The 12,465-nt window shown below is 39.5% G+C and overlaps 1 protein-coding gene across 2 annotated transcripts in view; it reads right to left on the bottom strand.

The window, feature by feature from the left end:
• nt5dc1 (5'-nucleotidase domain containing 1) overlaps positions 1-12,465 on the bottom strand; it is a 163,770-nt gene that overhangs the window by 26,197 nt on the left and 125,108 nt on the right. For both annotated transcript variants that reach the window (XM_088002201.1, XM_088002202.1), the window contains exon 9: positions 10,180-10,301. In XM_088002201.1, coding sequence (XP_087858327.1) covers positions 10,180-10,301 — 122 coding nt within the window. The remainder of the gene's footprint in view (positions 1-10,179; positions 10,302-12,465) is intronic.

Genomic DNA, 12,465 nt, shown 5'->3' with positions numbered 1-12,465 from the left:
CACAGACCTGTGCCTACTGGTCTGTGTAGGCACAGACCAGTAGGTCTGTGCCTACACAGATGTCAATGACATCTGTCATTGACAGACAGATGTCTGTCAATGATGACAGACATCTGTCATCATTGACAGATGTCTGTTAACATTGACATCTGTCAATGTTAACAGAGGCTGTCACAGTCTCTGTTAACAAAAAATGCACTTGAATAAAAACTAAAAGAGAAATAAAAACTACAATCAACCAAAAGAGTGCAGATTAGATTTTGATAGAGAAGATTGGCATATCCAACCAGCTGATGCAATAGTTCATTCCTCCCTTACGCTAAGGAAATGAGGAAGGGGGGCACCAGAGTTGAGCCTTTTTTAATTCAGTGCCATCAATAGAAAGAGAAAAAGGCAGGAAGAAACAATAAAGCTGATATTTTAAAGTGAGGTTGATAATTTTCATTTATCATGCAATTAAATGATTTATTGCTTATTGCGACAGGCCTATCCATAAAGCTCCCTCACCTCCTTCACCTTATTGTGCAAATCTGAAGGCCACATAAATCTGCTCATATTCTGCTACCCATATGGCAGAATGAGTGAAACGTTAGGCAGAAACTGTCATGATTTACAGTTGAAGAATGGTGAGGTAGACACGGTGGACCCAGGTTATTGAATAATGATGATGGTTTTAATGATAAAATACAAAAAACACACAAACCAGGCAGCACAGGTGAGCAATGGCAAAGTACTCTCACACTGGTAGCAACTGAGATCAGACTGGAGACAATAGACACAACTTTCGACAAGGACCCAACAAGGAGCAGGGAACACAGGTGGGATTAAATACACAAGGAAGGCAATCAAGGGAAACGAGGGACAGCTGGGGACAATCAAAGGGTAGATGGGACAACAGGAGATGCAATTGAACACAGACACCTAAATAAACACAGAAAAACCAAATTCTCTCAAACATTGAATCCACGTTGAAGCCTGACATTGAAACGAAAACTGAAAGTGGTCGTTGACTTGCATGCTGAATTACTGTTAGGGTTTTAACCATAACTGACACGATGATGGTTGTTTCAACCATCATCTGAATGTGGATCTACATGTGTTGATTTTTATATAGAAAGAAAGTTAAGGAATAATGTTGATTCATGTACATTCTTTGGTCTGATAGGGCTACATCATAACATACCATGAAAAGTTCCTTCACTGGTGTTAAACACACCATTTTGATGGCAGACGATGGATATTCTGTCATTCAAAATGATCTTACATTACCATATTTCCAAAAATGCGTGTACACAAACTTCAAATATGACAGCATGGCATTAATTTTACATTTTATTTAAGAAAACAGGTATACATGTATGTATGTAAACATATTTGACTTCTTTTTGACTGTCAGAACAACAGTCTATTGTCCATGGAAGAACAGCGTCCACGAGGTTAAGCCGTGTACCGTATGAACTAGAAAAACAGTATGAGTTGGGGTAACCCAAGTTTGACTCTGGTTGGCATCAGAGGGGGTTATTGAGAGGTTACTTTTTACTTCATGTAGTCTACTGGTGGTCGGTTACCCGGTAGACTATAGGCCTCTATCGTAGGCCAAATTTCCATCATTTCTACAGTGTACAATATATATCCCGCATTTCTACAGGTAGTGTTGAAGAAGATTAGAAACTCTCTGGCTCAATCTTCTTCTGATCCCAGGTTCTCCCGGCGGGCCGCGTGTAGCCACACAGAAAACAACAATGAGTGTTGACGTCACAGAATTACAGAGTTTAATCCAATAGAAGACAACGCATAAAATTACAACAGAAACTGCAGAACAACAGAGACATACATTCATTTACCTGAAACAAATGGAAAAGAATAAGAAAGAAAGAAAAGCAAAGACGTCTTTGGAGAATTGCAACAGCAAATCTGATTTGTTACGGCCCATTTGTGCCCATTGTGTAAACAAAGTGAAAGCAGAGACTCTCCTGAACTCCTGCTGTTTTATGGCTTTTCACAGATCTGTGTGAAAAGCTGGAACTTCTCCTGATTGTTTCCTACACAGACAAAAGGGCAGTTCCAAAGATCTTACCAAACCATCTGCTGTAACTACAGGCAACATAAAGGTCAATAGGGCAGAATAAGTTATTAATCTGAAAACTATAATTAGGCTATTTCAATCAAGACATGTTAAGTTTTAAAACTAGCATATTTTAAATTTATTTTCTTAACAGTAGCCAATCAGAAAGAACTGTGATGCAAGCATGGAGGGGAATTCCAAACAGAGAACAGTTGAAAATCTGGTGGACACTGGCGATGGAGGACTTTGTTGTTGATATGCAGAAACAATGTGAATGTTTATTCAACATTTCATGCAAGGAATAAGAACAGAAATGACAAGGAGAGGGGTTGGAGCAAAATTGCTAATGCAGTTGATGTATCCAGTATCTTTTCAGCTATTTAACATTAACTTGACATAAGTTGGTTTACTATAACAATATTTTAGTCATTCAGCCTTGAAACTGAACGTAGCCAGATGGATTTCAGTAATTGTGACTAGTAAAACATTCACTATGCCTTGTTTTAAAATTAGTTAAATTATTCTGTTATTTTGTGCCCATGGGACAAAAAAACAGAACAACTCATCTCCATATCAGTGCAGCAAAGACGAGCTGCTGCTCTCACTGTCCCACTCCTTTATCCAATGTTTTTTTCTTTTTGTTACGTCTTTATTGCTTAAAATAAGTCCATGAACTATTCTCATTGCTTTTACATCAGCAGCCATGTTTGTCTACTCTAAATTTATTATTATGCACGTTTATTATGACATCTACAAAGAAAGACTACGTAACTATCACACAACACTAAAACATGCAAGGGAGGCTTTCTTTGCAGATGTCAAACAAAAACCTTAACAATGCTCGAGCTTTATTTGCTACTGTTGACAGGCTCACAAATCCTCCTGTGACGCTGCCACCTGAACTTCAATCTAATGCCTGCAACAAGTTCTCCAGTTACTTTTCAGAGAAAATTCAAAAGATCAGAGGATTAATCTGCACATCCACTCCAAAGCCAGTACCAATGCTGTGCCCAAACAAAACAAATGCAGGAAAAATGACCCAATTTCAACTACTTCAATATAAAACCCTAGAAGAAATTATAAGCCAATTGCTCCAGTTCCTGCTGTCTGGATGTCCTACCCACACATTTCTTTAAGAAAGTCCTGCCTGTTATTAATGATCTGATCCAAATAGTAACTCATCGCTGTCTTCAGGTGTTTTCCCCCAGGCTTTGAAAACAGCAGTTATCAAACCACTGATAAAAAAGAACAATCTGGACAAATCACTGCTGCAGAATTACAGGCCGACCTCTGACCTCCCATTCATCAGCAAAGTTATTGAAAAAGCAGTTTTTAAACAATTAAATAACTTCCTAACAATAATGAATCGCTTTGACTCCCTCCAGTCTGGTTTTCGTGTCCACCACAGCACGGAGACGGCCTAGTCAAAGTGTTCAATGGCATCCATATAAATACAGACTGTGGGAGAACCACAGTGCTGGTTCTGTTGGACCTCAGTGTCAACAGTTTTGACACTGTTGACCACGATATTTTACTGAATCGACTGGAGAGTTGGGTCGGACTCTACGGTCCAGTGCTCCACTGGTTTGAATCTTACATAAAGAACAGGGATTTCTTTGTTTCAATCGGAAACTTCTCATCAGAGAGGTCAAAGGTCACATGTGGGGTACCCCAAGGTTCAATCCTAGGACCCCTCTTATTCAATATTTATATGCTCCCACTGGCTCAGGTTATAGCAGGAAATAAGATTAGCTACCATAACTACGCGGATGATACACAGCTCTACATCATGATGTCACCAGGTGACTCTGACCCCATCCAATCACTGAACAGATGCTTAGAACAGATAAATGTGTGGATGTACCAAAACTTTCTCCAGCTGAACAGAAACAAAACTGAAGTTATCTTTGGACCTAAAGAGGAGCGAACTAGAATCAATGCTCAGCTTCAGTTATTACAACTAAAACCTAGTGATCAGCCCGAAACCTGGGAGTAATGATGGACTCTGACCTGAACCTTTCAGAGCCACATTAAGACAGTCACAAAGTCGGCCTTCTATCACCTGAAGAACATCTCCAGGATTAGAGGACTGATGTCTCAGCGAGATCTAGAGAAACTCATCCATGCGTTTATCTTTAGCTGCATTGATTACTGCAACAGCGTCTTCACAGGTCTGACTAACAAATCAATCAAACAACTGCAGCTGATCCAGAAGCTGCTGCTCGTGTTCTCACTAAAACCAGGAAGATGGAGCACATAGCACCAGTTTTAAAGTCCCTACACTGGCTCCCTGTAGCTCAGAGAATAGACTTTAAAATACTGTTAGTTTATAAATCACTGAATGGTTTAGCACCACAATACATTAGAGATCTGTTATTGCTGTACCAACCGTCTAGACCCCTCAGATCTTCTGGTTCTGGTTCTGCTCTGCATCCCCAGAACCAGAACCAAACGAGGAGAAGCAGCATTCAGTTTCTATGCCCCACAAATGTGGAACAAACTTCCAGAAAACTGTAAAACAGCTGAAACACTGAGTGCCTTTAAATCTCAACTTAAAACCCACCTGTTTAGAGTTGCTTATGGCTAAATTAGGGTTAGAGTAGGGTTTTGATGTCTTCAATGTTTTTATCTTTACTTTTCATCTAGTTAACTTCTTTTTATTTCTCTGTCATACTGTCTAATGTTTTTATCTTTTTTAATCTTTTTCAAAATCTCTTTCTCACTGTTTAATCAATGTCACATGCTGTTTTTATTTGAATTATGTAAAGCACTTTGAAATGCCTTGCTGCTGAAATGTGCTATACAAATAAAATTGGATTGATTGATTGATAAATTCACATGGTGGGGTTTTACAGGGTTTTCTGTCTGTATTCAGAATGTTCTTGAGTAAAATCAGTTCATGTGGTGTTTGATGCTCCTGCCATGTGGCTGGATGCCACACATGGTACGATCAAACCTGTCATACCTAAGATTTTTTTCAGGCTTTGAAGTTCTGGGCAGAATAAGCTACGTTTCAGATATTGAAATCTGATTGGATGGAACACTGATAATCCATACATACAAAGCAGCGCATACAAGAGAAACGTTATAAAAAAAGAATAGAGAATAGAAAGTAAAGCAATAACATTTCATTGAAGAAACATTAAGAATCAGGTTATATATATATATATATATATATATGTATGTATATATATATATATATATATATATATATTAAAAAAATAAAAAAAATTCCCTTCTCACCCTCCGCGGGTGGTCTCTTTCATCCTCTGAGCTCGGGTCCTCTACCAGAGGCCTGGGAGCTTGAGGGTTTCCCTGCCAGCATCTTGCACCCTGCTGTTATGTGCTGGATTGTCTCAGAGGCCTCCTGGCACAACCTACACCTTGGGTCTTGTCTGGTGTGGTAGATCTGAGCCTCTATTGCTCTGGTGTTTAGGGCCTGTTCCTGGGCGGCCAGGATGAGGGCCTCTGTGCTGTCCTTGAGTCCAGCTTTCTCCAGCCATTGGTAGGATTTCCTGATATCAGCCACTGCAGTTATTTGTCGGTGGTACATCCCATGTAGGGGCTTGTCTTCCCATGATGGTTCCTCCAGCACCTCGTCCTCTGTTCCCCATTGCCTGAGACATTCGCTGAGCACATCGTCCGTTGAGGCTGTATATATATATATATATATATATATATATATATATATATATATATATATATATATATACATATATATATATATATATATTCTGCTAGTGTTCAGGCCTACAGAGAAGGCCTTGCAGTGGACCAGAAACCGCTCCAAAACCACAGGGCATTCTGAGTAAGTGCAACTAAAACAAACCTGCACATCTACCACCAGTGGGAGAAATGGCTCGTGGCGTTTTTCCAAACAAAAAAGAGAAATCCTCCACCAGTTAAAATCTGACACCACTCCATCTTTGCTTATATTTTCTGAGGAAGGAAGCTGCACTCAGTTGCTTCTTCAGAAGTTTTTACGTTGTTCCCTTCAGTGGTTCTTGGTGCAGTATCCCCACAGGTGATGGAGAGGAACAGTTTGCTCAAAGAGTTTGGTTCATTTGACGCAGTGCAGTGAGAAAGTGTACTACACTTTAGAACAAACGTGTTATTTTTGGTCCCCAATTCAAACGAGTCTATAAGGTCTGACAATACACTTAGTGATGCTGATGAAGAAGACCACAGCCTTCATCCTTCCAGTTAAATTCTGTCAGACTCTCTTAAAGAAACTGGTCACACTTGAAGCCAGTGTCATCATGTCCTGATCATATCCACCCCCTAGAACAGTGGCAGGTCTGGCAAGAGGTTCTGCGCTACGTGTACCGTAATCTTCCCCCAATGCCTCTATTCAGCCCACCTGCTTAAAGCTCTGTCAGGTTGAAGTGGAGAAAAGTGAAAACACAGGGAGCTTGGATCACCCTAGAGGACTGTTTAAAGAAGATCTAAGTGCAGGTTGACACCAGATTCCATGAGAGTTTTCTCCACATGGCTGAGAACAAAGGGGGCATTGAGCACAGAGCTGAGGGGAGGGGCAGGGAAAGGAGGAAGGATGTATATGATGGCAAGTTGTGCCAGCTCAGTCCGAGTAGTTTTGCATCTACCTAGTTTGTAATGACACTTTTGGCTTGTCTGTTCTGTTTGCATAAGGCACACAACACTGAGCTACATTTAAATATTTTCTTTTCCACATGCTCTACTGGAATAGTTGGCTAAGATTAGAGTGAGCCAAAACAAGTCAAACCCCTCCCTCCAAAAACATGCACGTTAGGCCAACATGAAGTTAGATTCCCATGTCTTATGTTTCTCTGTGAGGACCTCTTTTCACATGTAAATCATTCACTTAAGGCACATATAAAGCAGAAGTGCAATGCTTTGGTCTGAATTATTGGTTATTGTAGCTCCACAGATCCCTCGTTTACCCTATTCTGAGGTGCATTTTTGTTTTATGTTAATGAGACATTTCACGACCCGCCCCACTCCAGGTCGCAGAGTGCTAAACTCCACCCATTCTGCCATTTTTGTAGTTTGATAGCAGCAATAACATTGTCTACTGCCAGAAAAACTATATATTCCAAAGTTTATTAAAGATGTCAACAACGGAAGACTTGTCCATCCAACCTTCCATGTTGGAGTCAGAAGAATGAAGAAGATAAACCTGCAGAATCACAGATTCAAATAAATGCATCCGATGGAGATATCCATCTATGCCAAATACCTACAATATAGAGTTGCTTAACTATAGTGTCCACGCATGTCAGATGCCTATTAAAATATTAATGCTACCACAAAATGAATGAAGTAAACAAAGCCTCAACATAACTAAGGAGTAGGCTAACGCAAGTGTCCAGAACATCACTGAATGTATTTGCATCTGTTTCCCAAGACAAAGCTTGCAAAAATAAGCAAGATATGCAGTACATTTATATCCTCAAGAAGGCAGCTAAAAGCTAGCACAGCACTAGCAGAAGCAGAAGGCTTGATGCTACTATCAAACCAATGGCTAGGACGTCATTTATTGGGGCCTGCCATAAGCAATGCATAGGGAGAGCAGTGACTGACCTGCGAAGCAGGTCAGTCACTGCCTCCATGCATTGCATGGCAGGCACCTATTGTTCTACACCCAATAGAATGTCTCTTTATTTATTTATATCTTTATTTTTCTTCCATTACCGTTAATGCGGCTCGTACCGCTGCGTGTACCCCCACAAAAGTGGTATCAAATCGTGCGGCTCGATGCCGAGAAGGGAGCTATTACTTTTAGTGGGATTCTGTGTAAAAATGAGGACATAAATTAAAAAAAACGAAAAAACTTTAATCTGAGGAACTCGCAGCATCACTAAGATTTCTCTCTGAAACACACACACAGGACAGTGGAGGTCAGACTCCAAAACTCTTTTTAACTCCCCCTCACAGGCACAAATAGCAGCCTATTGATGTCAAACTTGGTCATGACATAGATACACATGCCTGCTCCTGTAAAATGTTTTCAAAATTTTCCTAGGGCTTATAGTTTTTTGTCAGGGTCTTGTAGACCGACGTTAAGTGTCTCACAAGTATAGAAACCAGCCTGTCTGAAAGAGAGTGCCAGCCCAGGTGCAGATCATTAATTACCATAGCAACGGGCCCTAGACAGAGGCAGTGAGTATTCCCACAGCGCTGAATCAGATCTCACAATGCATTGTGGGAAGAATACATATTTCGTGTGACTATTCATGTTTTGCTTACATAAAATTATTACTTGTCTGAATTTTTGAGTGTAAATTAAAATCTTTACTAAGAAAATTGAAATAGTTTTTAGAAATTAACTATTACCAACTTTCTTCATGTTTTTATTTTGGACCATGAGTAAGAACCACATGTGCGAAGCTTATAGTCGTCGGTCTCAGATTGAATTTCACTGACTTGGGGTTTATATCTTGTTTCCCAATGGTGACTCATATTGTCATAATACACCTGACAATATTTACAGTTATTGTGTTCTAGTGGTGGGATAAGTATGTCAGACATGCTTTTATTTTTTTTCACGGCTAATTTGAAACGCTGGGTTTAAAGCGGAGGGCACACTTGGCAGGCCCCTTAAAATTTCTGCGGAATTTTCTAGTTAATACATAACATTCTGACATGAGCTTTGCCATCGTTAATTGGAGCTTACCACTTTGCTGTATACCTCGTGTCAGTAGAGAGAAGGAACTGATGCCTCAATCAGACGAAGTCTTTTGGAAAATCCTTTGATACTGGCAAAGGTTGCTGAAGCAGTGGTCCTTAAGTGCTTGGTGCAAACTGACTTTCTCCACTAATGTGGTACATTCCCAAGAAAAATTACTTTTAACCAGACACTTCAAAGAGGCTCTGAAGCCGAGGGATGATGTAAGGAGTTATGTTAGTACACCCTATATTTTGAGTTTTCTGCCTGCAATGTCGGCATAACTGAACTTGGACTACAAAATTGCTGCGAGGAAAAAAATGGCAGATTCACAGAGCTCATTAGCACAAATCATGACCTTGTTTAGCAGTTCCACAGTAAATGGGGTGATGTCATAGCCAAGAAAAATATTATGAACAGACTGAAAAATATAACCCAAAGAGAACATGCATATCTATGCAGCAGTGGCAAAGAATAAGTTTTAATCTGTTTGCACTCCTAGACACTCAAAATACACAAAAAAATGAATTTAAGATTCAAAAAAGAGGGTTTTTCAGGATATGTACTCTTGGTTTGGCAAAATTACACAACTGTTTGCATAAAAAGTTGCATTTTATAGAAAGGTCAACCCAGTTTACCACAATAATTGGGTTGGATGTTTGCAGGGACCTAAAAGAAGTATTTTTTCAGCTAAGAAAATAGTTTTGAAACAAAATGTAAATGATGTTCCCAACTGAAGGGACACAAATGAACAACATACAATCCACTGGAAATATCAGTTTGTAGTTGTGTTTTTTAAAAGATTTTTTGTGGCTCTAGTGGCCTTCATTTGATAGTTAATTGACAGGAAAGTGGGTAATGACAGAAGGGGAAGACATGCGGCAAAGGTCACCAGGCCAGGAATCGAACCTGTGACAGCTGCGTCAAGGACTGGGTTGTGTTTAGCCCCTGCACCACCACAGCACACCCTGTTTGTAGTTGTTGTTGTAGAGACAGTCATGTTCAAAAGTCTTTAGGTTGTACAAAACAATAATTTTACTAAATAAACTCAAAAGAAAATGTATGGAATCTCTTATTTACTTAGATGCACAGAAAACAGAGTGGTTACTGATTACTGGGCTCAATTCCCAGCTTTTGGAATTACACAAAATATGACAGAACACAATTTAAGCCAGAATATCTGTCAAAAGAAATTAAACCTATAGTCATCTTGTGTTTCACATTGGAAATAGTATGTTACAAGACTGAGACTCTACAAGGAATAAATTCCCAGTATGCTGGCAAAGATCTGCCCTTTCAACAGTCTGTCCAGGAGCCACGTTTCTCCACTTCAACATCCTTGTGTGAATCTCTGAGCTGATTTATCACAGAGTCCTCATCCCTTTTATTCTCTGCCAAAGACTGAAGTTTTGAGTCAACCTCAAAGTGAGCCTGCCTGGCAGCTTGCTCCTATCAGTCAACAGCTTACCTTGGGTTCCGGTTTTCCTGTCATGGTCTTGAGCAGCTCGTGGAGGTGTGGCCAATTGCCCTGGGAGTACCAGCCGGGCTTGTCTAGAGATGGAAGCCCCTCCGTTTCTTCCACATCATTCACTGTAGGAGAAAAAGTTTGGGAACCACTGACTTAGTGTAATATGTGGTAAACCACAACACTTTAAAATGTGTTTCAGAAAAGAGAAAAACGATTATTTATCTCTTGTTAATTAATGATTTCATCACCAAGCATAATATTGATGTTTTATTTCTGACAGAAACATGGCTGAATGACAATAATGAACCAATCGTACTAACTGAATCAGAGCCTCCTGTGTACAATTTTTTAAGTGAGAATAGAAAACACAAAAAAGGAGGAGGCGTGGCTTCAATATTTAAGAATACCATAAACTGTAGTAAAATCTCTTTGGGCCATTTTATGTCTTTTGAGTATCTTGGAATTGAGGTAAAAGGCCACAAACAAACTTTGACACTAACTTTATACAAAACCCCAACATATGAGGAAAATTTCTTTATGGACTTGAATGAATTTCTATCTCTCATATGCATTGATTATGATTGTTTAATAATTGTTGGTGATTTTAACATTCATGTTGACAACCTGAAGACCGAGGGGCAAAAAAGCTGTTTAATATATTAGAGAGTTTTGGTTTAACACAGCATCTCAAACAAGCAACACACACTCATGGACACACACTGGACCTGGTTATCAGTGAGGGTGTGAATATTTCCAATGTCTCTGTAACTGATTGCGCCTGTTGGATCACTTCCTGTTATCTTTGAAAGTTCTTAATCCGTTAACCCACTTGGACAAAAAGCTACTATCACAAAACGTACTTTCACAGAAAACACAGCAGAAACATTTAATCAAATCTACTCTTCTTCCTCACCCTTAAGCTATCATGATGTAGATAAGTTGGTAGATGATTTTCAGTGCAAACTTTCAGATATCATTGATTTTATTGCCCCCATTAAAGTGAAGGTTGTGTCTGGTAGGAAGAAATCTCCATGGAGAAATGCACAAACTGTTCTGTCTGCAAGACAACTCTGCCGTAGGGCCGAATGAAACAGTTGTGCAGCCCTCAAGTTAAGAATTTTTAGCCAAATTCTTTTTGCTTCCTTATCTGTCGGTAGGCGATGAAAGCTACTGCCTTTGTTTTGGGAGCACGTTCAAGACACACCTGTTGCTGCCACAAATTAAACTTGGTCTGATTATTAGAGAACAGCCACAAACAGCACAACAGTTACCCGAACTCCACAAGGGCATCTTATGACACTTTCCAGTGGCAAGTTGCTCTCTATAACAGGTTAATATGTGATTCAGTTCGGTTCTAATCCAGTGGGGAGATTCTCTATATTACGGTCTGGAGCGCAGAAGCTGTGGTCATTTCTTGGCTGATTTGCAGCGACACTCAGCAACGGAAAACCTCGAGGTTCTAGTTGTGATGGACTAAATGAGCCCAGATATTTTATTTTGTCTTATAAAAAAACGTTCCTGGCCCAAACGTAATGATAAAGACTCAGATCTTCTTTCAAGTTTATTTGATAGGGACAGACACACATTGACATAGACAAACTGAATAAAACATCATCCCAGGTTTGCATCATGGTGCAATAGCAACAGCTAATTCGCAGCACTTGTCCCTAGATGGGCTTTTAAAAAGTAACTCTAAAATTTGAAATGATAATCAGTTAAAATAGCACAACATAATATATACAAACAGCGAAATGTGAAACATCAAAAATGGGTACAGGTCTGTTTTTGACATAACCAGAGTTTTGTTTGATTTTTGAACGTACTAAAACTGGTTACAGACTTTAAATAAACAGGAAGTGAGTTCCAAGTTGTAGATCCTCTCACAGACAGAGCACTTTGAGCAAAGGTGGTTCTTCAAAAGGGGACCTTACAATTTCCATCCAAAGCTGCTCTGGTAGATCTCCTGTTGCCCTGCAGACTCTGTATACAACCGCCTAATGGTGTTGGTGCAAGTCCATTTAAACACTTAAAAATCAATTTTAAAACGTTATAATTTAGAAAATTTGTAAAATCCAAAATGCCAAATTTAACCGAAATGTGACAGTGATGGAATCTAATCGGCTTTTGATATAAAACCTTTAAGGCCTGATTATACAGACTTGCTAGTGGTTTGAGTTTGACTAGTCTGAAACCAGACAGTAGCTCCGTAGGTAAAATGTGAGGATCAGTGAGTTCAAAAACGTCTCTGCACAGTGAAGTGTCAAACAATGTCTAATAATTTTAAAA

This window comes from Poecilia mexicana, unplaced genomic scaffold, assembly GCF_051168715.1.
Source record: "Poecilia mexicana isolate PSO_F unplaced genomic scaffold, ASM5116871v1 scaffold_21, whole genome shotgun sequence".
Lineage (NCBI taxonomy): Eukaryota > Metazoa > Chordata > Actinopteri > Cyprinodontiformes > Poeciliidae > Poecilia > Poecilia mexicana.
The sequence above is the reverse complement of the archived record's forward strand: the minus strand, read 5'-3'. Positions and strand labels throughout refer to the sequence as shown.